The following is a 27,591-nucleotide window of genomic DNA, read 5'->3' as shown; positions in this document are numbered from 1 at the left end:
CATCGGATATGCGGGGAGAAAGGCTGGAGTGTTTCTTGCTCGTGGCGAAATTCATGGTTTCATTGAAATCTCAAGTCAAGACAAAGACAGTTTTAACGGGCAGGTCTTTGGTGACCAGCTGGTGTGAGCCTGACACCTGGCCGTGGCGACGAATCCAACGGGGGCTTCTGACCTCATCCTCATGGTTATCGGATCGCGCAATCTAAGGCACTATGCAGGCATTTGGTATGTCCAAACCGGCTCTTGACGGGGCTCATCGCATCAATACGCTTGTGTTGATGGCTTTATGCTGATTATTGCACTCGATCCCAGTCCCAAAGAACAGGAGGGTGAGTCTCGGAGTTTCCGGATGATACACAACGGAAACTAACTTGTAATTCAGCCGAGATTTGAGCTTGTCTTAGGGGTATGCTTAAATTTCCCTCCCGCTCAATCTCAATCAATGTTGCTCATGCTGTGGAAAGATCAATGATATCAATAACGTTCCCCTGGGAAATGGGGTGGCGTGGGTGCGATGGCGTCTCCCATCTTCCAGTGCCACCGAACACCAAGGTCATACCGAGAAGGCAACTCTGAGTAATCACCGCGCATACTGGAACTATGAGAAGACTCTACAAGTCAGACTCACCATCGACCGAACGTCGATGCTCCAGGAGTGTGAGATCAATTTTGAAGTCATTCAAGAGTTCCATTCTTCACCCAGCTCGGAAAAGAACGTCCTGGGCAGGATTAAGCTCAACCTTGCGGAATACGTGGACAAGGTCGATGAAGATGAAGGAGTTGTTAGACGGTATCTAATGTTTGACAGCAAGGTCAACAGCACTGTCAAGATCGGTATCGCCATGCGCCAGATGGAGGGGGATCGTAATTTCATAACGTACGTCGAGCCCTTGGGACTTTCCTTTATACGTTTTTTGTTCGAGACTGACATTTACCAGACCCGCGTTGAAGTCTGCCACAGTCTTTGGGGGTATCGCGGGCGTTGTACACTCTGCTGAATCTGGCGATGCTGACGAACTGGGACATCTGCCATCCATCAATACCAAAACCAGAGAAGTCGCCGACATGCAAGATATATATCGTCGCACTTTGGCAGCGTCCTGGACCTCTCGCGCAGGCGATCTTCCGGCTGACAAGCTTATTGAAGAGTTATTTGCTGGTAGTTCTTGCTGGGACAAACAAGCGCAAACCAGCAATGGAAATAGCTCAGGAGATGCCTCTGGAGACTCTCTACTCAGGGTCGAGGCCGCAGAGAGGCACTCTCGGTCAGGGAAGAGGTTGTCGCCCAGCTTCGAAAAACGCCCGAAGAGCTCTTCTAGCAACCACTCACATAGCAGTGGGAAGACCCCCGAGCCTCTCTCCACCTTCGGGAATGGCAAGACTGGCAGCGGTATCGAGCAACAACTGTACGATGGGACCAAAGGCCGCAGTTGGAAGAGCCGGAATGCCGACCACGAGCTGTCTGAATTCGACGTACGAGATGATCTACGAAGCTGGGAAGTTGCTACCAAAGATTAGCGCGGAGATTTGTTTGAGTTGGACATTTCCTCAATCCCGAGTGGCACTGTAGGGCTATCTTGAGAATGCTACCCGATCAAGAAGCACTTACAACACTACCCTGCAGTCGATAGTTGGCATTCTATTCTATTTATTGTTGTAGATTGTATGATAATATTATAATATTTCCTGCTACAAGACCATAGATTCTGGATATTCTTTTCGCTGTTGTCTTCCACCATACCACTGCATACAATGGAGTGGTCCAATGTCCCCGGGCGCCCAGGCCCACCGGTGATGGGTGATCGGGAGACCCGAGGCTGACCTCGACGTGTAACACTTCCTCTCCCCAACCACCAGTTCCTCCCTCGTTGTCAAAACTCGGCTTCGAAGGGACCGCGTATTGCATCCGATCACGGATTAGCATTATTGCAGATCACCGCAGCACACCTTCCACCTGTGTGCGGTGCCCCCCCCGAACTCGTCCCGAGTTGTCCCCCTCCAGCATGAAGATCATGCGCGCACAGTGATTCACGGTTCACGGCATGGAGAGAACACGGGTCGCTAAGGTTGGCAATCAAGTTCAAGTTCTGGTGATCCTGGTATCTCACTAACTGCTATATATCAGGTTGACAATGTGACCTTGGCTCGCCGTGGTGAGCAGGTCGACGGCACCCTCCACCTCACCCCTCATCACCTTATCTTCTCCCATATCCCCCCAGTTTCGAGCGAGGACCAGGCCAAGGGAGTGACTATAAGACCAAAGGAGCTCTGGATTACCTACCCGATCATTTCCTTCTGCACTCTGCGACCGGCTCCCGCGGCGTCCCGCCAGCTCTCCTCCATCCGCCTTCGGTGCCGCGACTTCATATTCGTCTGTTTCTATTTCGCCAACGAACACAAAGCCCGCGAGGTGTTTGAAAGCATCAAGCAATGGACATGTAAATCAGGCCGCCTGGATAAACTATATGCGTTTTCATACCAGCCGCCGCCTCCAGAGAAGGAGTTCAACGGGTGGGACTTGTATGATCCACGTAAAGAGTGGGCTCGTCAAGGTCTCCTCAATGAGAGCTCGGGATGGCGGATCTCCGAAATCAATACAGACTATGGCGTACGTGCATGCTAACCTCTGCTTTAGCATGCTGTCCCATGCTAACGAATGTGCAGTTTTCTCCAACATACCCTGCACTGATTCCTGTCCCTTCTGCTATCTCCGATAATACTATCAATTATGCTGGGCGATACCGTTCCCGGTCGCGTATTCCTGCCCTTACATACCTTCACCCTGTGAACAATTGCACAATTACGAGAAGCTCCCAGCCCTTGGTTGGCGTCCGTCAAAATCGCAGCATCCAGGATGAGAAGCTGCTAGCTGCTATTTTTTCAACGTCTCGCTCGGAGCGGCCATTGGCGAGTTTTGCCCAATCTCACTTAGAAAGAGAGGCATCCGATTCGAGCCATGAGAGCACAAGCTCCAACCAAACATACCCTGACGTGTCAAATGCAGAGGAGTTGGAGGATGATATGTTGGCTGCTGCTCGTGGGGACCCCGAGGAGCAGCGCTTGATATACGGTGCTCAACAGCAAAATCTGATTGTCGATGCACGTCCCACAGTCAACGCATTTGCTATGCAAGCTGTTGGGCTGGGCTCTGAAAACATGGACAACTATAAATTCGCCACGAAGGCGTATTTGGGAATCGACAACATCCACGTCATGCGCGATTCCCTGAATAAAGTCGTCGACGCCTTGAAGGAGACAGATGTCACCCCGTTAGGACCAAACCGGGACTTGTTAGCACGGAGTGGATGGCTGAAGCATATTGGTGGAATCTTGGACGGCGCTGGATTGATTGCACGCCAAGTTGGCCTGACGCACTCCCATGTACTGATCCATTGCTCAGATGGCTGGGACCGGACGAGTCAACTCAGTGCTCTCAGCCAACTCTGTCTGGATCCATACTTTCGAACTTTAGAAGGCTTCATGGTTCTCGTGGAGAAAGATTGGATGTCCTTTGGACATATGTTCAGACACCGATCTGGTCACTTGAATAGTGAGAAGTGGTTCCAGATTGAGAATGAGCGGATTGGCGGCGAGAACAACCGTGGATTCGAGGGCAGTGGCGCAGGGAAGGCCATCGAAAACGCCTTTCTCAGTGCCAAAGGTTTCTTCGGTCGGGACAACACCAGCCGAGACTCTTTGCCTGACTCCGATGGAGAGCTCCAGAGCTATGATTCTGACAGCCCGGCAAAAAAATCCAGCTCGACTCCTCGCTCCGCTATGTCTGAGAAAGAGGTCACCAAGGTGAAAGAAACGAGCCCTGTTTTCCATCAGTTCCTCGATGCCACCTACCAACTGCTATATCAACATCCAACGCGCTTTGAGTTCAACGAACGCTTTCTTCGACGGCTACTCTATCATCTGTATGCTTGTCAATTTGGCACGTTCTTATTCAACAACGAGAAGGAGCGCGTGGATACGAATGCACGGGAGCAGACTCGGAGTGTGTGGGATTATTTCCTCGCTCGTCGGGAACAGTTTATCAACCAACAATATGATCCCGAAGTGGATGATCATCAGCGAGGCAAGGAAAGACTGATCTTTCCCCGCGTCAGCGAGACTCGCTGGTGGAGTGAAGCCTTTGGTCGCGCGGACGCCGAGATGAACGGCCCTCGCCCATCAGGTGGATTATCAACCACTGGCAGTGAAAGTCCTGGTTCTCGACGGACTCCTGTCTTAACGGGCGTCGAGACAGCCCATCAGTCCGTTGCCACTGGGCTGTCTGGAACTACTGTTTCTAATGCTGCGGCATCCGGAATGGCTGCTGTTGCATCGGGTATGTCGAGTCTTTCTGTGACAAAGGACCGGCATCCTGAAAAGAAGCCTGAAAAGGAAGGTGAGATGGAAGTGGAGATGCAATGAGAGCAAAGAGTTGTCGGAGGCAATTGAGCAAAGTGATTTGAATTATGTGACTGTCAACTATGAGGCGGTTCAGGAATACTGTGAAGTACAAAAGCAGACTGTGGGGTAGATGAGTGGCTTCCTACCACTTGCATATATTCATGGTCTTTTTCTCTTTTCGATTTAGCAGTGTACATATGTACCAACCGTTGGAGTTCATCAATTGCCATTGATGCCCTTGTGCCTCGCAATTATGGCATCAATGACGGAGCTGTAAGGCGTCTGCACTAGTCCCAATATGGCATGGCTCCCGCTCGAGCAAGCGAGGGTTGAGCCCTATCCTAAACGGGCAGTGGAAGCCCTACCGCCCAAAAAATCCCCACTAAATCACTCGCCAAACCGAACGACCAACTCTCGACCTCGACCACGCCCTCCCCCCGTCGACACCCCAATTCCAATCACTAGGAACGCAAAAATGGCCGCTGTCCAGGGAGCTATTTCCAAGCGCAGAAAGTTCGTCGCCGACGGTGTCTTCTACGCCGAGCTGAACGAGTTCTTCCAGCGCGAGCTGGCTGAGGAGGGCTACTCGGGTGTCGAAGTCCGTGTCACTCCCACCGTCACCGACATCAGTACGTCGCCCCTCGAATTTCTTCTATTGCGGTTGATGGTTGCCGAACGGGATTTGGTGTTTGAAGAGCGTGGGAAAGGCCGGAAAGGAAATTGAATACAGCGGCTGGGCGGATATTTGGAAGCACAACAATTGAATTCTTGAATGCTAACGGCGCCTTTTCTTTTACAGTCATCCGTGCCACCCACACCCAGGAGGTCCTTGGTGAGCAGGGTCGCCGCATCCGCGAGCTCACCTCCCTCATCCAGAAGCGCTTCAAGTTCCCCGAGAACTCCGTCTCCCTCTATGCCGCCAAGGTCCAGAACCGCGGTCTTTCCGCCGTCGCTCAGTGCGAGTCCCTCCGCTACAAGCTCCTGAACGGTCTGGCCGTTCGCCGTGCCTGCTATGGTGTGCTCCGCTTCATCATGGAGAGCGGTGCCAAGGGTTGCGAGGTTGTTGTGTCCGGAAAGCTCCGTGCTGCCCGTGCCAAGTCCATGAAGTTCACTGTACGTCGCTATCGATGGCCGAATCGGAATATTGAGAGCATATCGCGCAACGGTATCGAAGGTGGAAATGGCTATTCATCATTTTGATCGGGATCAATGCGCGATATCTCCACACTACCCGCGCCATACCAACTGTCTTTTTTTGGAATAAACCGCTAACTCTACTGCAGGATGGTTTCATGATCCACTCCGGCCAGCCCGCCAAGGAGTTCATCGACTCCGCCACCCGCCACGTCCTCCTCCGCCAGGGTGTCCTTGGTATCAAGGTTAAGATCATGCGCGGCTCCGACCCCGAGGGCAAGTCCGGCCCCCAGAAGACCCTCCCCGACTCGGTCACCATCATCGAGCCCAAGGAGGAGCAGCCCGTTCTCCAGCCCGTGAGCCAGGACTACGGTGCCAAGGCTCTGGCCGCTCAGCAGCTCGCCGAGCAGCAGCGCCTGGCCGAGCAGCAGGCCGCCGAGGCCGAGGGTGGTGCAGAGGGTTACGCTCAGGAGTAAACTTGTTATGTTATTCATTAGGCCTGGCTCTTCCTTTTCCTTCTTCCTGTCCTAAACCCTCATACTCCATACCTCACGCAATCAAAATTACATGAAGACTTCAAAATTCACATGCCGCTGCATCTGTGCCATACTCCCTGCTCGTACGTGGATACTAGGATTTGAAATTGGATTGACTGGGCGGTGGATTGAATCCCACATGTTATCGGCATTGGCGCATGACAGCTACATGTTGAGAATCAACATTGGCGAATTTCACAGCATCCAGATGCAGTTTGGCCATCAACTTTGAGTGTACCTTCATGGTTTGAGTGGACGCTACTCAAACACCTGGTTCACCGACAGATTTAGTGATATGAATCTTGTCTACTACACCCTTGCTAGACTGGACCGGTGGAACAATCGAGATGGTTCAGCTGTAGGACCATTTACAGGTGTTGCGCGTTCTTTGGCTCTAAGGCTGGGCTTAGCTTCCGAGTGGACTAAGAGGACCATATACTCCAGTAGTGCATGTACATATCTGTATTTCGTCTCTCGTCCTGCTTCGACCTCTTGCTTACTCCAGGGTGGTTGAATTCCACAGGATAGGTGTACCGTAGGTATCCGGCAAGACCATGTATATGCATGAACTTCTTGATTTTTATTGCTTTTGTCATCTCTGTAGCTCTAGTCGAAACATATCACAGCAGAGCTGTCCGCGTCATAGCATCATCTATCTGCGTCACAAGGTATAGAAGACGTAAGAATACCCACTCCCTACGACTAATTGTCGCGCCTAAAGGAAAGGCTCGATGTTGATCTCCAAGACACTGACGGGCAACTTGAGCTCGTACTTCTCCAGCACAGTGGGGTGCAGAATACCGAAGCTGCCAATTACGTGCTCCTTGCCGCCGATGCGAAGGTGGACAGAGGCGGCGAGACCCTGGAAGTAGGTAGGGTCTACAATACGAGTCAGTGATCTGGAATTCCGGAGGTATATATTATCCAGACTTACCATCTAGCCCCTTGATGTAGTACTGAGAGTCGCCCACGGCAGGGTTCTCCAGGCCCTCTTCGGCAGTGATGAAGGCGCTCTTAAGCATGGACATCACGCGGTCCAGGAGACCGTGTACCACTTCGAAACCACTGGTCTTGCCGTACCAAGCAGCGGCGAAATGGCGCTCGTTGCGGCTCTTGCGCTCCAACGCCAGATCCTTGAAGGCGACGTCGCTGACCTCGAAAACTTTGATGGGCACACTGTGCTTCTTGTTCTCACGAATGGTCTTCAACAACCCGGGGAGCAGGCTTGTTCGGACAACTTGGAATTCGGTAGTCTTGGGGTTTGCCAGCTTGACCGCGGTATTGCCATCGTCCTTACGATTCAACCAACCAAAGTTCTCGTCGTGGGAGCAAAGAATGAGCGGAAGCACCTCGGACCAGCCGGCCATAGCAGCCTCAACACGGACAATATCGGACAACTTGTTGATGGGAAGAGGCTGAGCGACGGTGCCCGACTTGCTGGGGAACGAACGAGGCAGCGAGTTAAAGCCGTATGCAACCGCAACATCCTCCATAATATCACACTGGTGAAGCACGTCGGCCCGAGTTGGGGGAATTTCAACGTCGATGGTATCTGGGTTGCTGGTTGAGGGCTTCGCGTGGTAGGCCATTTTTGTCAAAAGATTGCAAATCTCAACGGGGCTGAGGTTCAAACCACAGCATTGGTTGATATAGGAGACTTCGGCCTGTGTGGTACGTGAAGCAAGGTCAGGAGTCACACGGGTCTCGTTATTGTGGTCGGAGACGATCTTGACGGGCTCGATGCTATGAATAAATCAGCCTATCTATCACATAAATCTGTTATGAAGTGCCACTTACGTGAAGGGCTCCGCGGTGTACTGGGAGAACATAGTGACCATCATGCGGTTAACAATCTCGAGCTTTGTCCGGTCAAGAGCAGTGATCTCAATGAAAATATTGGTGGTGTTCATGTTGATCTTTGAGTGATCACCGTTGATGATGGGAGGCAAAGAGCAGACGGTTCGATTCGAGTCGTAGATAACAGGGTACACCGGGGAATCACGAATGATGTGGAGATACTTGCCCAGTTGAGGGTGTTTCTGTTGCGCAGTGTGAGCACCTGTATCACCCTAAGATCTATTCAATATAGCATACCTCGTAGAAGGTCATCAATTCCTCGCCATTCATTTCCTGGGTCTGGTTGAGCGGGGTGAATTTGATGTCCTTAGGGGGCAGGGCCTCGTAGGTGAAAGGGCCCTTGATGGTGTCCAGGTCATGGGTGCCAATCGCAACGAGAGTTCGCTGACGAGCTAAGTTTTGGTGGAGCTTATCCTGTAGTGCGATGAAGGAGTCGTAACGAGCCTGGTCAAATTTGACATTCCGGAGGATGGCACCCGAAACGTAGGGGCGGATCTTTGTGGTCTGATCGACTGATCAGCATAGTAAACATTCCCACGTTTTCTGGTTGATACCCACATCTTCCTTGACAACGATTTCTTCGAGTTGGCCGTTGGCGGGCGGGACCAACTTGTAGTCGGGCAGTGGCTTGCGCTTCAGGAAAATGTTGAGCATCAGCGCAATGCCCTCAAAACACAGCAAGTCATATCTGCAGAAAGGTTCAGTGTGGTGTTCTTTTCCTTTCTAGACCTGCGTGTTTCGTTTGGGCATACCGGTTGGCGGGGATCTCGATTTTAAGCTGCGGAGGCTCTTGCTTTCCGTCCACGATCGGCCGGTCCGAGTTGGTGGTCTGTGGTCTTTCAGTGGTGATTTCTCAACCGGGTAGGTATCGAAGGGAAGGTACATCTTCGTCAAGTTCAATGCCTGGTCAATTCGGTCAGCGCAATGCCCCGCAGAGTGTATCAATCGGCCAACCCACCAAACTCAAAGCACAGCTCATCAAATTCCTCCGTGGTATAGCTAAATTGGTGCGCAAGACAACATCAGAATCTGAAGTATGAGTTCCGTGCAGCGGAAAGTACATACTCCCGGCCCAACTCTTTGAACAGAGCGGCCTTGTCGACGGAGATAGTGGGCATGGCGGGGGGTTCGCAATGCGATGCAAATCTGGCAGGGGAATGGAATTAGTGACAATCGAGATAATTTGCGAAGGGAAGAGCTCCTACCGAGTCCACAGAAAGAAAGGCTCACGCACCAAGTCCACACGAGTGGGTGAGGATTATCCGGTCGAAGACGCCCGCGAGGTGTATGACTCCCATCGGCGGGAAATTCTGCGGTTCAGCCACAGTTCACCGCCACACACCCGTACTGGTTCCCCTCGTTCGTGGCGCACGGTATCGTATCGTTTGGCAGCCCCGATTCCGCGTAGATCGGAAGGCCAATGGCGGTGTATGTAAATTACGGCAGCCGGTGTTTGCTGAAAGCTCAGAGCGAGCCCTGCTCTCGAATTACGACCTCCGTGCTGCCATCGACCGACTCATCTCCTCGTTGACCAGACTCTTGCTGCGACTCTGAATCCAATATATCCGCTACTGTTTTAGGTGGGAGGTGCCGATCTCGCAATTGTCCCCCCGAGAGGTATGCTTCGCTGCTCTAAGGTGGCCGCCCAACACCCCACGAAACCTCGCTCCGGCCTATCTCTCTCTGAACTACCACCTTCCCCCTTCCCATCTAACCTTCCATCCCGCGCGACCGTTGGAACTGACCTTGTACGGGATCGGCTGCTATAGTTGTCGCTGAACTCATGATCACATAGTTCCTTGTTTGATCACCGATAATTTCTGCCAACCCATCTGAGATCAACCCTTCCCTCAGGACTGGGACCTGTGCCCCTTCGACTCCCAGACTCACCTTATTCCGATCCGCCATAATACATACCGCACATATCCATGATGGAGGGACAAAACGAGAACGACGAACTGTACCCCATCGCAGTGCTCATTGATGAGTTGAAGGTACCACCAACTCTCCGCGTCCACCCTCCACAGCTGCGGAGGGGAATCCGCTGGTCCAAGCTCACATCTCAATGTCGTAGCACGATGATGTTCTCCTCAGACTCAATGCCATCCACCGCCTATCTACCATCGCCTTGGCCCTTGGCCCGGAGCGAACCCGCGAAGAGCTCATCCCATTCCTTGACGGTCGGTTTCTGTCCAACCTTCCCCTGCCTCGCTGAGACCGCCTAACACATCTTTTCGACAGACTCCGTTGAAGATGAGGATGAAGTTCTGACCGCACTCAGCGAAGAATTGGGTAACTTTACAGAGTATGTTGGAGGACCGGAACACGCGCACGTGCTCCTGTCTCCGCTGGAGAATCTGGCGGCGATTGAAGAGCCGTTGGTTCGGGAGAAGGTGGGTTGACACATGTATGGCTTTAATGGGACTTGTGTTGATGGTTCATTCCAGGCCGTCGAATCCTTGAACAAGGTCTGCGAGCAACTGTCCGAGGACCAAGTCGAAGAGCACTTTGTCCCCCTGGTCCTCCACCTTTCCAAAGCCGATTGGTTCACCTCCAAGGTCTCTGCCACAGGCCTGTACTGCACACCATATCGAAAAGCCGCACCAGCAATCCAGCAAAGCCTCCGACAGCACTTTGGAGCCCTTGTACACGATGAGACCCCGATGGTTCGGCGACAAGCCGCCAACAACCTGGCAAAATTTGTCAAGGAAATGCAGACACAAGTTGTTATCGATGAAATGATACCCCTCTTCCAGTACCTGGCCAGTGATGATCAGGACAGCGTCCGCCTTCTAACAGTGGATATTCTCATTGCAATCGCGGAGGAAATCCCCAAGGAGCAGCAACCCAGTCATGGTGTGCTGCTGACTTCGCTGCGGAATCTATTTGAGGACAAGAGCTGGCGCGTCCGATACATGGTCGCAGATAGATATGAAAAGGTTGGCATTTTCTCAAACCGAAGATAAGGGCGAATGTGATGTGTCAGGGCCGATACTAACGCGAGTTCATAGATCGCTAAAGCTGTGCATGAAGAAGTGGTGACGCGCGATATGGTGCCCGCTTTCGTTAAGCTCTTGAAGGACACGGAGGCTGAGGTCCGCACTGCGATTGCTGGACAGATCCCTGGTAAGATACACATTTCCATTCCCCTCCCAATCGGAGACTTATATATTTCCCAGGCTTCTGCAGTTTGATCGATCGTGATACCCTGCTTAATGAGATCATGACTAGTGTGGAGGACCTTGTCTCGGATCAATCCCAGCACGTTCGGGCCGCCCTGGGTACTCAGATCAGCGGTCTTGCTCCGATTCTTGGAAAGGAAGAGTAAGTTGCAGACCCCTTTTACTGGCGAGGTTCCCAATTATTCATATGTTTTAGGACTATTGCCCACCTCCTTCCTATGTTCCTTTCAATGCTCAAGGACGACTTCCCTGACGTCCGCCTGCACATCATTTCCAAGCTCGAGCAGGTCAACAAAGGTAAGCACATTCAAACTCGCAAAAATCAGACTGGCCTAATACATCCCCTAGTCATTGGCATCGACCTCCTTTCCCAGTCTCTCCTTCCTGCCATTGTCCAGCTGGCTGAAGATAAGCAATGGCGCGTGCGTCTCGCTATCATCGAGTATATTCCACTTCTGGCCAGCCAACTGGGAGTCAAATTCTTCGACGAACAATTGAGTGATCTTTGCATGGGATGGCTAGGCGATACCGTCTTTTCAATCCGTGAGGCTGCCACTCAAAACTTGAAGAAGCTCACGGAGGTATTTGGCGTGGATTGGTCCAAGGAATCTATTGTTCCTAAGGTTGTGGCTATGGGTCAACACCCCAACTACCTTTATCGCATGACAACTTGCTTTGCTATCTCGGTGAGTTTAATCGAGGTTTGTCCTACCACCAAAGCATACTAATCAGTTTAGACTCTTGCCCCCGTTGTCACTCTTGATATCATCGACGACTCCATTCTCCCCATTCTCGACCGGCTGGTGGCGGATGAGATTCCGAACATCCGTTTCAATGTAGCCAAGTCATACGCTGTTCTCATTGACACACTCCGGCGTCTGCCAGCGGACAAGACCTTGGTCGAGGTGGAAAAATTAGGGGAAACCATCACACCGTCACCCCGCAGCCAGGAGCTGATCCAGCAAAGAATCCTGCCCAGCTTGGAGAAGCTACGTGAGGATGATGACGTTGATGTTCGATACTTCGCTACGACCGCGGGCGGTAGCCAGGAGGAGGCCATGCAGACTTCTCCGTGAGAACTTTGCGCGACTCGGTGACTTTGCATGAACTACTCTCTTCGGGGCGCCTGCCCATGTGCGCAAACATACGATAAACACTATCACCCACTTCCCCTACAGGGGCTAGGCATCCTGTCAGCTTAGAGAATAGCCAGCTTTGGGATGAGATGCTTTGATGGCGTTTTAATGTAGAGGTTTTTGATCCATACATAACCGTCTCTGCACCTGAGGTAGCCATAAAAGCAATTACACCAGTATTAATATTCGTTTTCACCGCCGATCCCCAATTGTAAACTCCGGAGAACGTTGGCGACTCTGAAGTCTGAAGTTAGTAAGACGGACGACCGATCAGGTTGCTTCATTTGTCAGCAGCTCTAGGGCCACAGCAGAGACAGGGCTTGCGTAGGCAAGTCCGTTGCGCGCTCAAGTGGAATGCCACTTGGCCAATTCCACCTGTATATCCGAGCTTCCCGAGAGCATACACAAGCACCAGCACGCCTCGAAAGCATCGCCTGTACATACAGAGAACCATGATTGCTGTGCACAGCCTGTCGATCTTCAACTAGACCTACGCCACGAGATTACCCAGATCATCTATCAACCGTGTCGACCCCATTCTCGTGGCACAACGCGCCACGGATTTCAAATACCAAGTGGTAATTCATACTTGTACAACATGACTCTATCCTGGCCCTGGCATTTCGTCGCCCTCTCCGACGAGGACAAACTACACCGTCGGGAGCTGCTTGACCTGCGGGGCTCCTACGCGCAATGGTCGGTCATTGTGGTTATTGTCGCGATCCGCATCTACCAAGGTTGGGCAACAGCATTCAGTTCTGTTCGCGGCGCGTCAAAACCACCTCACGGTCCTGCCTCAGGCTGGGATCGTCCTCTCATTGCCGGATCGCTCGAAACACGGCGGCAGTATTTCATCTGCGGACTGTGGCTATTGTGGCTATTTGGACTTTCCGTGTGGAATAGCGGCGAAGGTAAGTGATCTCTTGTTGCTTCTTACTATCACGGCATGGTGCATGATACTCACCCGGCCTCGCAGACTACCTCCATTTAACCAAAGCATTGGGCCATGTCGCCCTCTCCCAGATTCCCCTGCAGGTCCTGATGTCGCCCGCAGCATACATCTCCACCTCCAAACCATCGGCATCGTCGATCTTTTCGTTTTTGACATCTGTCCCACAGGCCACAGTCACCCCATACCATCGTCTGTTCGGCCGTGTGGTCATTTCGCCCCTGCTTTTCGGACACGCTACTCTTTACCTGCTTATGTTTGCACAGTCCAGCTATCCAAGATTTAGCTCGCTTCTTGCCAAGCGCGTGCGAGACTTTGATGTGCAGTGCGGCCTGTTAGCTGTATCAGCAGCCATTGCCGTTCTACTCTTCGTCCGACCTCGTGCGGCGACGGGAAAGAGCCAAGTCCGAGCCCGACCAGCAGCTAAGTCGATGCAGGAACGACGACGCTCTTTCTATATCGGACACGTGGTGTTCGTGGGTGTGCTCTGCGTCGCGGCTTACTTCCACGTTGCGCAGGCGCAGCGATATATGGGTCAGGCTTTGGGGGCCTTCGTACTCAACGGCGCGTGTTCTTTGGTCGCGGTGCGCTGGGGCGGGAAGCTATAGCGTCCACTGTTATGGTTCACTCTTACATATTGCATGTTGAGTTGTATGGATAACTGTAGTTTCGATGTCCACGCAGGAGGATTTAGGATAGAGAAGAAAATCGGTTCGTTTAGAGGCAAGAATACTGCAAATCTGAATCAATAATCCCAGTCTCCTTGAAATCTCTGGAGCGTTGCTGGCAGGCTCAAAGAGACTTCACTTCGCTCGGGTATAAGCGAGAACGCTTATCTACCGTCAATACAGCCTTAGAGATCTTACCATGGGACTACAACCCGTCAATTTCTTAATCGACGAGCAGATCCTTGCCAATTTAGCCCTTTATTGAGTGGTCTCATGCATATATAACCTTGGGATACATATATAGGACTAGGGAAGTACTCCATCGGGCGGTGCTATCAGCGTGGCCCACTTTAGCCTCGGAGCCTCGCGGCCTGCAGGATTTATACGGCCCCTAACTAAACTACTTATAGAAATAATGCAATATTGAATAATCAATCAAGTGTGAGGTTCTGACTCGCGTGTGTCACTTCGCATTTCCCCCGAATTAACACCCACCCCCTGGAGCGCTAATGGGCCAAGCCGGTGGGTGGGAATTGCTCTTTCTTCATCCTTTTTCGACTCGGGATCTCTAACTCGATGATATTTGCTCCTCGGATATGTTGTTGTCCACGGGGTGGGTTCTTCAGCCTTACTTCAAAAAGGCCGCCCTGATCTTCGCGTGTGTGATCACCGTCCTCTGGATCGTGATCACTCTCCGTTTTGAAGGATCGACGTACCATCTCAAATCCGTCTTTGTGAACGAGGGGCAAAACGCACCACGTCCCCGACATGCATTTGCCACGATTCTGACGGCCGAGGGCGATGTCGAGTTCCCGGATGTCGAGGAGCCCTACTTTCGAGCGGCGAGGCTGCTCACCTTCCAACTTCTCCGGAATCCGCGCACGCGGAACGACACCTACGACATCCCGTTCCTTGTCCTCGTCACATCCGACGTTCCCCAAAGACACCGGGATATTCTGAGCAATGATGGCGCTACCATAGTCCCAGTGGAGAGCGTCGAGCGCGACTGGATTCACCCGAAATGGGGTCGCTGGAACGACGTCCTCGCCAAACTGAATCTGTGGAAGCTCGAGGAGTACGACAAGATCACTTTCCTGGACGCCGACTCGGTCGTGTTCCGCCCTATCCACGATATATTTGACAGTCCCACGACGGAAATCCGCCAGACACAGACATCGCCGCAAGCAACAAACGCCACCGGCAATATGCCCGACAAGTACATGATCGCCGGCATACACGATCCGTGGATGGAATGGGCCATGCCACCGGTGCCCGGCAAGGAGTTTTACGAGAAAAACAACTATATGAACGCCGGGTTCTTTGTGTTGCACCCTTCGACGCAACTCTTCGACTACTACGTCAGTCTTCTGGATACACCGGACAAGTTTGACTCTGCCTATCCTGAGCAGAATCTTCTCAACTGTGCTCACAGAACAGACGGCCCGATGCCATGGAAGGATATCGGGGCTGGTTGGAATCTTAAAGGAGCAAATCAGGCGGAGTATGAGAGTGGATTGAAGTCGATTCACCACAAGTGGTGGCGTCCTATCCCCGACACGTTTGTCAGCGAGCGGATTGCAGAGGCAGTCGAGGAGATGGAGGCTCACTTTAGAACGTTGAATGAAACAGTCTCATGATTTTCACGAGCTTTGTTAATATAAATCATCAATCCCTCGTATATATCAAGATAAGTTGCGATTCATCTGACCAGCACCCGTGGGTTCTTCTCTGTATTGTATCAGATCACACCGGATTGCATATGAACTGGGAAGCGGCTCATCCCGCTTACTAGAGATGCTACACGAGGTCACTAGCAGTGCTCCAGTCAGGCTTATTGCACAGTGATTTGTTGTTCACATGCAGCTACGTATGTAACGAGTCAGTAGAGACCTGACCCTCCGTGTTGGTCATCAATATGGTAACCAGCAATAGCCAATTATTTGTCACAGAAAACGCCATGGGGGCTGTATTGAAGGATTTCAAGCCCAGCCCATAGTTACACGATAATTAGTACCTTTAGCACCAGCAACACCAGCCGTAGATAAGTATGGAGTGGGAGGATATTACGTGCTTGAGCGCTTGTATAATCAATGACGGGAAAGAATATGATCGTCGGCTATGAAATTCTCCCGAGGCCTTGCAGCCGATCTAACAGCCGTTGTCAACTTAGAAGAGTCCTAGGGAGTTGACATCGAGCATAGTGCAACTCTCCTCTAATCAGCGATCTCATCCTATCGCGAAGCAAGTATATGATTTAGTATCGCCATATGTGAATATAAATCAAGTGCAAAGATCGAGTTCTAGTTATAACTCGAGGAATGATATAGTAACACGGGCCTATACAACATCTAGGGTGGAACATGATTGGGGGCCAAATAAGAGCGTACCGCAAAGACTCCGTGACGATTGATCTTATCCACAGAGCACTTAATAGAATGAAAAAGGACGGCCGCTTTAGGTGTGGGTCTCTAGCGGGTGTGACTGAAGGGGCCAAGTGAGGAGTGTCCTGGTTTCTTATCCTTCGAGTCGGCATAAGTCCCAAACTTACCCCTGGTGAGTTTCATGAATGGCTCGATAAATCCTCACGTTTCCACTTAGATAGGGCACGTCCTTCTACTTAGATATAGTCATGTAGCCACCCTGACTACGACCCCAGAGTGTTGGTTCTTCAACACAAGCAGATTGCAGGTCAAGAACCCTTTTTTCTCACTCTTGTGCTGCAGGTGCTTCGAAGCATTCTGAAGCCTTGACCTACTCGCTGTTCCACTTCAGCTGGACTTGTTCTTCGGGTGTTGATTCCCATAAGTACAGAGCGTTTTGTTGATCAAGATCCACATCAAGAGATGTCTGGTGATGATACAGGCTACTCTGTTCGCAGGAATGGCTCCTGTCTGCATACCGAGACGGATTGTGGCACGACCTGGTCTCCTTTCCATGCCTGCTGTCCGAAAGGCACCTACTGCCCGGGCGGCCAAACCAATGTGATATGCTGTCTATCAGAAGCAGATTGCAGTAACGTCATTGGAACGAATTGTGCCAATCGCTCTGCAAGTCTCTACAAGGCCAACTCCAGTCATAGCAGTGGACTGTTTTGTTGCGCCGAGGATGACTGGGCGTTTGAGTTGAAAAACAGTTTTGTCGGTTGTACGAACGATTTGTCCGACTTGGACGCCAGGATGACCCAGTTAGCAGTTTACTCCTCTGCCTCTGGTATGTACCAGCAGTCTGCCATATCTCTATTGTGAGGAGCCTTTTTTTCGTGTGCGGGTGATCTGACATGTACAGCTATATCAACCGCTACATCGAGCACAACATCATCAACCTCAGTCATGGCAGCGGTAATGACGACGACATCGACGTCGACAACAGCCACTACGGCGACTACAACGTCCAGCTTTCCACATCCTAGCAGTCTTGCAGATACTAGCACCGTGGAATCAACTTCGTCAACCCACCCTGGGGCAATTGCTGGGGGAGTTATTGGTGGTGTGGCAGGCGCAGTCATTCTACTCGCACTGTTTTGGTTCTGGATGCGACGCCGAAATAAACCGCAACCGCCACCACAACAGAACCCGCGCTTCCATGAACTCCCTGTGGCCTCCGCATCTACACATCCTCCCTGGCCTCAACAGCTGTCCGTTTCAGAAATTGGAAGCAGGAACGACCCAGCGATCGCTGAGTTACCAGAGCAGCGTGTGAGCTACAGATGAAACGGTCAACTGTACTCTAGAGATATTCGCCATGTCGAGGCCAGTATCCCTCGTGTGACTATGCGTCTTGTCAAGATCTATCTTTGCACTGGTGACGATGATCTACCACTTTATTTTTCACGATACCCGGTAGATGTGATTTTGCGCGATAGTGCGCCTATAGTATTCCCACTTATCCAGGCAATACACGGTGTAAGCTTCCACTCTCACTCCCTCTGGGCATGAAAGTAGCGTATGATCTCGAAGCAATGACAATGAAGATGTCTATATACTCGATTTCCATGGTGGTATAGCGTCTTAGGTATGCCCAGTCCGGGGGTACTTTAATGCTGCTATCCCCACAAAAACAAGGGAAACGGCCCACCGTTTCTCAAGATGGATACTTAGATACTTAGTTCTGCTCTACTCTATAAGGGTACTGTGGACGCACTCTGTAACCCACGTTGGCATGTTCAGTTTCCAGATTCACGGTGCGTGGGCAAAAGCGCCCAAGTGTGTACGTGGACAGGAGCCCAAAGCGGAATGCAGACTTGGCCCCCCCGCGGGTCAATCCAGACTCTCGATGGAGCACTCTCTCTCTCTCCTGAGACCCTTTTTGGCTTGTGTCTAGCCTTGTCTCCCACCCTCCTGCCGCTCATTTTCTCATGCCTCTCACAAATGGCACAATGCGACGCCAACGTCTAATTCTGCTGCTTGCGATTGTCTCCCTCGCATGCCTCTCCCTCGTCCTTCTCCGATCCCAACCCACGTCCGAGCCGCCGATTGACATCCCTCCCCCCGAGCCGATCAAGCACCCTCAACTCCATCAGGGCCAGACCACCTACCCTCCCGAGAAGGTGCACCCCATCACCAGCCTAGTCCAGAATGCACAGCAGCACTTCGACCATACCCGGGCCCGCCAATCAAAGACCCTGGCCGAGGCCGTGACGGAGTACAAGCGTCGCTACAAGATGCACCCGCCGCCCAATTTCGACAAGTGGTTCAAGTTTGCCCAGTCCAAGGGCGTGCAGCTGGTGGATGAGTTCGACTCCATCTATCACTCCCTGCTCCCCTTCTGGGCCGTGAAGCCGCAGACCATCCGCGAGCGCGCCCGAGAGACCTTGGGCTTCGATAACGCGGTGCTCGGCGTCCTGATTCGTAATGGCCAGGTGACTCTGAACGAGGGCGGCGGTGATGGTCGCAAGTGGCAGCGCCATGCCACGGCCGGCATGATGAAGGAGTTCGTACAATACCTACCGGACATGGACCTGGTGTTCAACGTTCACGACGAGCCCCGGGTCGTGATCCCCGGTGACGACCTCCAGCGGCTTGTGCAGACCGCGACCGACCGCGCCATTCCCGCTGCATTCAGCAGCCAGAACCCCCAGAATGCGTGGTCACCACGCCCGTCGGATCTCAACAAGGGAGACCGCATTGACGAGGTGCGCACCACTCGCTTTAACCGTTTCGCCCACCAGCCGACCTGGACCAACTCTCGCACCTCCTGCCCCGTGGACAGTCCTGCGCGATCTCTCGACGACGAAGAGCCGGACAACGTCGATCCTTACGCACACGGCGAGCTGGGCTTTATCTACAACACCACGGCTTTCTCTGATATCTGCTACACCCCTTCTCTTCGCTACACCTACGGCTTCTTCGATCGGCCGAATGCCTTCGACGTCGTCCACGATCTGTTCCCGATCTTCTCACAGAGTAAGATTTCGAGTTTCCAGGACATCCTGTATCCCAGTCCCTGGTACTGGGCGGATAAGGTGCCCTATGAGAAACACAAGGATTACGACTGGGATGCCAAGTCTGATCGAATGTACTGGCGCGGGTCCACAACGGGCGGGTTTTCGCGCGCGGGCGGCTGGCGTCGTCAACACCGGCAACAATTTGTGGACACCGCCAATTCCCTGGGCTCGACCAAGATTCTTGCCCGGCAGCAAGACAACTCGTGGATCTCACAAAACGTTCACCGAGACGAACACCGGGATTCGTTTGATGTCAAGTTCACCTTCGTTGGGCAGTGCGATCCCGACGACTGCCATGCGCAGGAAGAGTACTTCGACATTGCCCCGACTGCCGGGCAGCAAGATGCATGGAGCCACAAATACCTGGTGGATATTGACGGCAATGCGTTCAGTGGGCGCTTCTACGCCTTTCTGCTGAGCAATAGCTTTGTCTACAAAATTGCCATCTTCCGCGAGTGGCATGACGAGTGGCTGAAGCCCTGGGTGCATTATGCACCACTTAGCTTGAAGGGAACCGAGTATGTGGAAAGTATGCGGTACTTTGTCACGGAGGAAGAAGGCCAGAAGACGGCGTCTCAGATGGCTGCCCAGAGCCAGGACTGGGCCCAGAAAGTGCTGCGCAACGAGGACCTGGAGGTCTGGTTCTTCCGTTTACTCTTGGAGTAAGTCCTTGCTCGATTCATATATTCATCGTTGATGTACGTGCTAACCACCGCAGATATGGACGTCTTGTAGACGACAACCGAGAGCACTTGGGATTCACCCTGTGACCGCACGCCTAATTCTCTGGTCTTCCTTCATAGACAGCGCATTTGTATATACCCTAATTTGTCCCCCGGGTTCCGCTTGCTGAATCTCGATTCAGCCTCGTGGGGGAGTCGACGAGATCACGGCTATTCCCTTGTGTCTTGTGTTTACATGTTCTCTTCTTAATGTCTCGTCGTTCCATTATGTGTTAATACCCTTCTTCTCATCCTTGATTTCATACAGCCTGCCGACGTGATACCTTTATCTGACTGCATGTAAGGATGGATCTGGCGTTATTTGGGATAAGGGCCATTGAGGCCCAGCATTGCTGTGTATTTCACTTAAATATTGGAAACACACTCATCTTACCGAGAAGGATCTTCGGGAAGGCTGTACAAGATGTGATTGGGCCATAGGCACTTGGTGCTATTGTGGCGGTCAATCGGCAGCCACCCGAGCATAAAGTGGAGGTCGCCGGTTACACTACATACATAAACACACCATCTCGCTCAAGCCCCGAGTTACCTGTCGCCTCAGGGATAAAACGTAAACTACAGTCAAGTACATACATGTTCGGACATAGCTACGTCAAAGCTACTGCAACCAGAGTAACACCAAGTCAGAACCAATCCAGCCGCCAGTGACGACATTTCGCTGACTAAGTCACGGCCGGAGCCCCGCTGGGCAACTTTGGAGCTCTTCAGCTATGTGATTCCTCGTTCTCTCCATCTGCATTTCTCTTTCTTAATTCCACCCAAGACAGCCCATGGTTATGCTGCTCATATTCCATCATGGGAGGCTCATTGAATAAAATCATATTCTCGGTGGCGGCATTTGCCTACGGTCTGTTCTCAGTGATCGTTCATGGCATGGTTGCCATCAAAAGAGGACTGTTTTTCACTAAGCGGACAGAGAAAGAGGACCTGGAGCTTCAGCTTGGTAAGCATTTCAATTATCACACCAAGCCCACCGGCTCTATTCACAATGGCCATTGGAGCATACCTAATTCACTATCGGCCATAGCTCGTGACCGGTTCTGGAATCTGTCGAGGACATTCTCCGGCCTTTCTCACCACTTCCTGACCCTCCCGAGCGGCTTCAAGTTCCACTTTGTCAGCAACGAAATTCCCAGCTCACCAGCTGTGCTGAGCTCTAACAAACCTCTGGTCATCTTCATCCACGGATTTCCTGATAGCTGGGCAGAGTGGCGACACATCATCGCCTTGCCCGATCTACAGAATGTGGCGACCTTGGTTGCAATTGACCTTCCTGGCTATGGAGGCACCCAAAGTTTGGAACGGTACTCAGCAACGAATATACTAGAGAAGCTGACGGAGTTCATTGTCACTCTTCGAACTCAATACGGTGTGGACGACAGCTCAGAAAGCAATAAGAAGAGAACAATCGTCGTCAGCCATGACTGGGGCTGTATGTTATCGATGCGGCTTGCATCTGAGGCGCCATCGCTTGCCCATCGCTTCATTCTGTCCAATGCTCCATTGGTAGGTTGCAAGACGGTCAAGCTCACTTGTGCACCATTCGACTACTGCTTACACTTCTCTAGCCGAGCTTGGCCAAGTCCAACATTCGCCGCTATATTTCATCAGCACAAAAGATGTTCAACACTGCGCTTGGATCACCTCTTCACGCCCGCGCGCCGTTGCTCCAGTCTCTCCGGACCCTGAGCCCCTTGTTCCGCCAGCTTGTTTCCTCAGGATACGTTTTTGCTATCCAGATGCCTACTCTGGTGGCCCGCTACTACCTCACGGGAGGAAACCATTCCCTCATGAAAGCTATCCACAAGATTGCCCACGGCCGCTCTGAGTACACTACCGTCGATGCTGCCGAGTCGATGGCCAGTAGCATGGGCCCGTCTCTCGCAGAATCGAAGACTAAGACTGCCAATGGCGAAACATACCCCACTACGATTAAATACGACTCCGAATTCGCTAATATCATGGGTCCAGCGAGCTACTACCGACAAGGGGGCGGGGTCGGACGCTGGCACAAATCCCTCGAGACTATCACCGCCTTACACGGGCTTGCGGGCGGCAATGAACTGCGCCGGACCAGTAGCGGACAGGGCCTGTTTGATGAAGGAGCCCCCGGGGTTCTTAGAGCAAGTTCAACGGTGTTATGGGGCGAGAAGGACTCGGCCCTCAACCTGAACGTCTGCCTAGACGGCATCGCGGATTATCTCGTCCACGGAAGCCAGGTTGTGATGTTGCCGGAGACGGGCCATTGGACCCCGGTTGAGGTGGAGAGTCGCGCGGCTATCACCAAGGCCGTGCAATGGAGTATCGAGGGCGAGCAAGGCGACGTCGGTGCCGCGATCCAAGCAGTGTACCCGAGCGCAAAGGTGACTGCGCACCGCTGAAGTCCTATTGCGCCACTGCTATTAGAGACCGACGCGCATCGTTATTTTCCGAAGCTCTGTATCACCATCCCACTACCAAATCGCCAAGGTTCCGAAGGTGAGAAGCGGCTGGGGGGTAGCAAATAGCAGGATGTTATCTGCATTTGGAGTTTCATGTAAATGGTCTAGGTCTATGAATACCTGAGTCCGCAGAAGTGTGAATGGCGAGCCATTTAGTGTATCTATAGGTAGTATCAGCCTGGGCAGGACACACTCGTCACTTTCCTCAGACCGAATCCGGAGTGGAACTTCCGCGTGAGGGGAACCTCCACTTCCCCTCGGGCTCTCCGTCCGGGGAAAATTGTATTTCTCCATTCTCCCTTCCAACGTTCCGTGGAGCTCCTGCTTTATCTTCCCTGGTGGCATTTCTCCCTGGATTGCTGCGCCAACCGAGTTTCACCTCGCACGACCTCCGGACACGATGCAGCGCTTGTGAAAGCCCTCGTTTTCGTCTGCTCGAACCTGCGCCCGGCCCAGGTGCCACAACCTGCCGCCGTACCTACATTCTGTCGGTGTTAGGTACCCGCTTCGCCCTGTTGAGGGAGTCCAGTCCGAACTATCATCAAGAGCGGCGCGTCGGTGCTTTGACTGGATAAATATTGTCGCAGGCCAACCACGCATTCCTCGGCTGCTTCCATTACTTTCCTTCTTGTGCCCGACAAATCTCTCACGGTCGCATCCCCTGCTCACCAGAGTCCGGCCAGGTTGGAGAGGAATCTCCCTTAAACTGTTGTTCTGGTCGCGTTGAAGGATTCCCGACGTGATGGACCCCGAGCGGAGTGCGGTCTACTGCACGGTGCGTTGCGTCATTGCACCCCCTCTACAGGGGTGCCGGAGATAACCCATGAAAAGTACTGATGATGGGGACTATAGCTCCTGCTGAGCGATCATTACTTGCCGGGTAACAAAATGGCTTCCCTCCCGTCATATATGCACTTTTTCTGACCTGGGCTACGTTTAGGGGCCATGGTCCTGGCACATTCCCTGCGTGACAGTGGCACGCGAGCGAGGCTGGTAGCCCTCTTTACACCGGACAAGCTCCACGAAGCCACAATCAATGAGTTGCAGGTATGTTGCATTCTACTCAAGTGGCAAAACAACAATGGCCCCTCGTTGGCGACGGCCACTAACATGTGTGTTCCAAGACGGTCTACGACGAGCTGATTCCAGTACATTCGATCGTGAACGATACCCCGGCGAATCTCTGGTTGATGGACCGGCCGGACCTGATCGCGACATTCACCAAAATCGAGCTCTGGCGTCTGACACAGTACGAGCGGATCGTCTATATCGACTGCGATGTCGTGGCGGTGCGTGCACCGGACGAGCTGTTCTCCCTACAGGTAGATTTTGCAGCCGCACCAGATGTCGGCTGGCCGGACTGTTTCAATAGTGGACTGATGGCCCTACACCCTAATTTGCAAGACTATCACGCACTCAAGGCATTCGCTGAGCGGGGTATTAGCTTCGATGGAGCTGACCAGGGACTGCTAAACATGCACTTCCGAGACTGGCATAGGCTGAGCTTTTCGTATAATTGCACTCCTAGTGCTAACTATCAGTATATCCCTGCGTACAAGCATTTCCAGAGCACCATCAGTCTCATCCATTTCATTGGCTCGCAGAAGCCCTGGAATTTGCCCCGACAGGTAGTCCCGCTGGAGTCCCCGTACAATCAGCTTCTGGGGAAATGGTGGGCGGTCTACGATAGACACTATCAACCACCATTTGTGAGTCTTTTCTTTTGCCTTAGAAGAGCCGAAGCTAAGCTAATTTATTTTTGTCAGGTCTCCGTCTCAACCATTGGAAAAGGTCCACCACCTCAGGTTCACCATGAGCAAACCTCCATGAAGCGCGAGACGCCATCGGTCTCTGGTCATCAGCTTCGAACAGTTCAGCTTGCAGAGCATCCAGAAACATCTTATGAGCAGTGGCCGCAAGCACACCACGTCTATCATGTTGAAGAAGGTGAACCTGTCAGCTTTCATCATGAGGAAATCCAATCCGGTGAAGATGTGCCAGCTCTTGTCTCCTCGGAGGAAGTGCATGCCCAACATCTTAGGCATCAGCATCAGTACACCGAACATCATTGGGAACACCATCACGACCATTCTGCTCCATACGATGTAGCCTCGGCGGTGAAGGTGCCTGTGCTGAGCGCAGTACCACAGTATGTTCGTGGCGAGGAGCACGTTTCGACGTTCATCCCGCCATTACCATATGCACCAGCATTCATTGCCCCTGAAAATCAACAGAGTTATGAAGCGCAACAAGAAATGCAACATAATCAAACACCGGACCTCCATGGAAGTCAGACGGATCAGCCCCAGGCTGAAGTAGCGGCTCCGCCGCCGGCAGCTGAGCCGCATCATAGGGCACCCTCACCAGAGCCGACATTCCAAGCACCCCAGGCGGAGTGGGATGCTTCACGGTAAGGTCTTCTACCTTAAAGTTCAATCTTCAATGGCCTATCTGCTTATACTTCACAGAGAACCACCACCACTCCATTCGAAACCAGAAGGAATAAGCCTGGAGCAGAAGACATACACCATGTCCGAAGACACGAGTCTGTTCCAACCTCCGCCCTCCTACCCGGAAGCCCCGAAGAATATGTACTATCAAGTTCCCGAGACAAAGCCAGAGCCGGAAAAGGTTGCCCAACTGTTTCCGTGGGAAAGCCGTGCGCCCAAACCCACACGTGTTTTTGCCCACGAACAGCCAGTTCCTCGTGTTGAGTCCCCAAAAATCCTTGCCGTCCCCGAATCAGGCGACTACATACCCTCTCCTGAGACCCTACCCCCTCGAGCACCATACGAGCCTTCAGCTGATTCCTGGGAGCACTACTCTCGCTCCAATGCGTGGGATGAAGACCCGGATATCCGGCGGTATATTGAATCCATGCAGCAAGTCCGCCGCGCAAGAACGCAAGTCGTGTCCGGTTCCACCCATACGAGCTCGAGTGCCAGCTCGCATCATCGGGGGTCACCATCATCATCATCGACCATTTCCACTATAACCACGGGACTCGCCTCCGAACACCGGCCAAGCATCAGGCTGACCGACTTCCCCACGGAGGTCGAACGGCCTAGTTTGCCCGTGACCCCAGCGCCCATCCAACGCAACAGGGGCACTAGTGGCGGAGGCAAAGGCAACAACACCTCCGGTGGGGACGCGTTCCCCGTTGCCGGGGGCGTCCCGGACCAGGAGGACTGGGTGGGTGTCACGGTTGATGCGTTTTCTCACCTCCTCCGGGCAACGTACTTATTGTGGCGATCTACAGAATCCCCTGGCCCAACTGGAACAACTGCGCCGTCGGCAGTCCCAGGCTTTGGAGAATCCCGGACTTCTGCATAGTCGCTTTTCGGCCTCCAAATCCTTTGAATATTCCCCATTCTCCTCTCATGGGCATGAAAAGGAATAAACCCAACCCCCGCTTACTGATGCCGCGACGTGAATATTTAATCTGCGAAGCATGTGTTTTCTTTTCTTTGTGTCTTGCATGTACCCCTGACGCTGAGGTCTGCACCAAGTCGTGCTCTGTATATTGCACCTGCATTTGCATCGACTTGGTTTATTTTAGTTTATTTACTTCCCTCAATGACATGACTCGGCTATTAATTTGTCCTCATTTTTGCAGCTCGGCGGTGACTGGTTTTTCCCACGACACTCAAGTGGCTTTGTAGATACTTCCGTCGGCTTGGATATTCTCATTTCAACGGAGTAAGAACTTCCAACTCGGGAGATCATTCCCGATAAAAAAAAGCTTTCTTCTATGAGGACTGACTACTATCAATAACTAGATGCGTACTTTGATACGTATCGAATCCAAACACGCGATCAGCAGCACCGTGTCTAATGCTAGTAACACACACCGGAAACCAAGTGCTATACCCCCAAACCGCTGTGTTTATAGGTTATATTGTCTATATCGGAAGCTTGGTTGTGAATTGAACTACTAAGGTGTATTATATAATTAGGCGCCGGTGGTCAGGAGTTCCATGGTTCCAAGGTTGATTCTGCAGAAAGTTAGTCACCTTCCTTTTGAGGCAATGAATTACGCGTGGGTCGAACCGACTTTGGACAAAGTCTGGTTGGCATTTTGCAGTCAATAACTGCCGAAAAAGACATCCGCGGGGGAAAAGACATCCGCGATGGTATGTCTTAGCAATGGAATCGGAACTTTTGAAGAACCTTGGAAGTGATCAAAATCTGGGTTGGGACTAGCTTTCGCGCCAGGTTGATCGGGGTGTCTTCATGATTTTGGTGGCCATGTGTTGTTCAGCCTTGGAAATATATATCTACCAATGCGATGCTTTTGCCTCCCCCATTTCGAGGGTCAACTCGACTGCAGCAATATATTATTGAACATGCCGTGTCTTCTATTGATACTTGAGTGTTTGTTTATGACGCGCTCGTTAATTCTTTGATGGTAGTACCTAGGTAGTCTTTCTCTATTCTACACTATCCTCTTCCAGACAACATCGCAACGCGCATGGGACAACACGACCTGGGCGGAGGGCAACCTCCCTCTGTGGAGAACGTCGACTGTCTACTACGGCCCCCATTGGCCGTCTCGGTTGTCTGCCAACACATCCACCGGGGAAGAGATGCCAAGGGACGATGGGCAGATGCCAAAAGAGCTTGATCATGCCACAGTCCACCTGAAACCGGGGTTGAACCGGTGAAAGGGCTGGTTCAACCAACCGGTGTAAGTGTCAGTCTCGCGGCACGAAATGGAAGAGGCTGGTCCAACCCAGGCCCCCGAGAAAATTCTCCGTATCATCCATGCCTGGACGCCAATTACGTCGATTCCGTGACACATTTCTCGATGGGAGATAAGTGACACGACGATCGTCGCGGCATTTGATACCGCGTCAACCATTGCGGGATTTGATATACAGAGACATGTATAAGCATCAGTTGACAGGAACTCTTATCTTGGTATGAACGCCCCCGATTGATTCTGGACGGTTCGCCCGGAAGAGATACATCCTTGCGGGATAACCAGTATGGGTAAGAGGAATCCCTTATCTGTGCAAAGAAAGCGTATAAGAGGCCGCTAGGTCTGACTCCTCGAAGGATTGGTGGGATGCAGGATGCAGGAAGAGGTCACACCCGAGTCTTA

General features: G+C 52.2%; 11 protein-coding genes across 11 annotated transcripts; 10 read left to right on the top strand and 1 right to left on the bottom strand.

Annotated features, from left to right (window-relative positions):
- Positions 1–212: 212 nt before the first annotated feature.
- N7459_002760 (N-terminal C2 domain-containing protein) lies at positions 213–1,518 on the top strand (the record flags this gene model as incomplete). The annotated part of the gene is made up of 5 exons (XM_056941945.1): positions 213–225; positions 313–329; positions 383–406; positions 465–877; positions 939–1,518. 5 exons carry the CDS (start codon positions 213–215, stop codon positions 1,516–1,518), a joined length of 1,047 nt encoding a protein of 348 aa, XP_056801828.1.
- Positions 1,519–2,042: 524 nt separating this feature from the next.
- N7459_002759 (phosphatidylinositol-3-phosphatase YMR1) lies at positions 2,043–4,419 on the top strand (the record flags this gene model as incomplete). The annotated part of the gene is made up of 3 exons (XM_056941944.1): positions 2,043–2,066; positions 2,126–2,608; positions 2,665–4,419. 3 exons carry the CDS (start codon positions 2,043–2,045, stop codon positions 4,417–4,419), a joined length of 2,262 nt encoding a protein of 753 aa, XP_056801827.1.
- A 454-nt stretch (positions 4,420–4,873) lies between these two features.
- N7459_002758 (40S ribosomal protein uS3) lies at positions 4,874–6,008 on the top strand (the record flags this gene model as incomplete). The annotated part of the gene is made up of 3 exons (XM_056941943.1): positions 4,874–5,027; positions 5,198–5,511; positions 5,682–6,008. 3 exons carry the CDS (start codon positions 4,874–4,876, stop codon positions 6,006–6,008), a joined length of 795 nt encoding a protein of 264 aa, XP_056801826.1.
- Positions 6,009–6,783: 775 nt separating this feature from the next.
- Positions 6,784–9,043, bottom strand: N7459_002757 (phenylalanine--tRNA ligase subunit beta; the record flags this gene model as incomplete). Its single annotated transcript, XM_056941942.1, has 9 exons — positions 6,784–6,947; positions 7,003–7,811; positions 7,866–8,107; positions 8,163–8,429; positions 8,484–8,613; positions 8,678–8,754; positions 8,809–8,828; positions 8,884–8,924; positions 8,991–9,043. The coding sequence occupies 9 exons, from the start codon at positions 9,041–9,043 to the stop codon at positions 6,784–6,786; spliced, it is 1,803 nt and encodes a 600-aa protein (XP_056801825.1).
- Positions 9,044–9,856: 813 nt separating this feature from the next.
- Positions 9,857–12,183, top strand: N7459_002756 (protein phosphatase 2A structural subunit TPD3; the record flags this gene model as incomplete). The annotated part of the gene is made up of 9 exons (XM_056941941.1): positions 9,857–9,919; positions 10,000–10,105; positions 10,167–10,318; positions 10,373–10,864; positions 10,937–11,051; positions 11,105–11,249; positions 11,304–11,404; positions 11,456–11,793; positions 11,845–12,183. The coding sequence occupies 9 exons, from the start codon at positions 9,857–9,859 to the stop codon at positions 12,181–12,183; spliced, it is 1,851 nt and encodes a 616-aa protein (XP_056801824.1).
- A 658-nt stretch (positions 12,184–12,841) lies between these two features.
- Positions 12,842–13,800, top strand: N7459_002755 (putative metalloreductase Fre8; the record flags this gene model as incomplete). Its single annotated transcript, XM_056941940.1, has 2 exons — positions 12,842–13,154; positions 13,220–13,800. 2 exons carry the CDS (start codon positions 12,842–12,844, stop codon positions 13,798–13,800), a joined length of 894 nt encoding a protein of 297 aa, XP_056801823.1.
- A 656-nt stretch (positions 13,801–14,456) lies between these two features.
- N7459_002754 (putative glycosyl transferase family 8 family) lies at positions 14,457–15,497 on the top strand (the record flags this gene model as incomplete). Its single annotated transcript, XM_056941939.1, has 1 exon — positions 14,457–15,497. The coding sequence occupies one exon, from the start codon at positions 14,457–14,459 to the stop codon at positions 15,495–15,497; it is 1,041 nt and encodes a 346-aa protein (XP_056801822.1).
- A 1,206-nt stretch (positions 15,498–16,703) lies between these two features.
- N7459_002753 (uncharacterized protein) lies at positions 16,704–17,269 on the top strand (the record flags this gene model as incomplete). The annotated part of the gene is made up of 2 exons (XM_056941938.1): positions 16,704–17,101; positions 17,146–17,269. The coding sequence occupies 2 exons, from the start codon at positions 16,704–16,706 to the stop codon at positions 17,267–17,269; spliced, it is 522 nt and encodes a 173-aa protein (XP_056801821.1).
- A 945-nt stretch (positions 17,270–18,214) lies between these two features.
- Positions 18,215–20,073, top strand: N7459_002752 (putative capsule-associated protein CAP1; the record flags this gene model as incomplete). Its single annotated transcript, XM_056941937.1, has 2 exons — positions 18,215–19,965; positions 20,022–20,073. 2 exons carry the CDS (start codon positions 18,215–18,217, stop codon positions 20,071–20,073), a joined length of 1,803 nt encoding a protein of 600 aa, XP_056801820.1.
- Positions 20,074–20,841: 768 nt separating this feature from the next.
- N7459_002751 (alpha/beta fold hydrolase) lies at positions 20,842–22,427 on the top strand (the record flags this gene model as incomplete). The annotated part of the gene is made up of 3 exons (XM_056941936.1): positions 20,842–20,989; positions 21,074–21,552; positions 21,615–22,427. 3 exons carry the CDS (start codon positions 20,842–20,844, stop codon positions 22,425–22,427), a joined length of 1,440 nt encoding a protein of 479 aa, XP_056801819.1.
- Positions 22,428–23,229: 802 nt separating this feature from the next.
- Positions 23,230–25,820, top strand: N7459_002750 (uncharacterized protein; the record flags this gene model as incomplete). Its single annotated transcript, XM_056941935.1, has 6 exons — positions 23,230–23,262; positions 23,340–23,367; positions 23,428–23,534; positions 23,612–24,196; positions 24,254–24,897; positions 24,956–25,820. 6 exons carry the CDS (start codon positions 23,230–23,232, stop codon positions 25,818–25,820), a joined length of 2,262 nt encoding a protein of 753 aa, XP_056801818.1.
- Between the last annotated feature and the right edge of the window lie 1,771 nt (positions 25,821–27,591).

Source organism: Penicillium hispanicum, assembly GCF_028827665.1.
Source record: "Penicillium hispanicum strain IBT 35686 chromosome Unknown utg000003l_segment0_segment0, whole genome shotgun sequence".
Taxonomy (NCBI): domain Eukaryota; kingdom Fungi; phylum Ascomycota; class Eurotiomycetes; order Eurotiales; family Aspergillaceae; genus Penicillium; species Penicillium hispanicum.
This window is presented reverse-complemented; position numbering and strand designations above follow the sequence as displayed.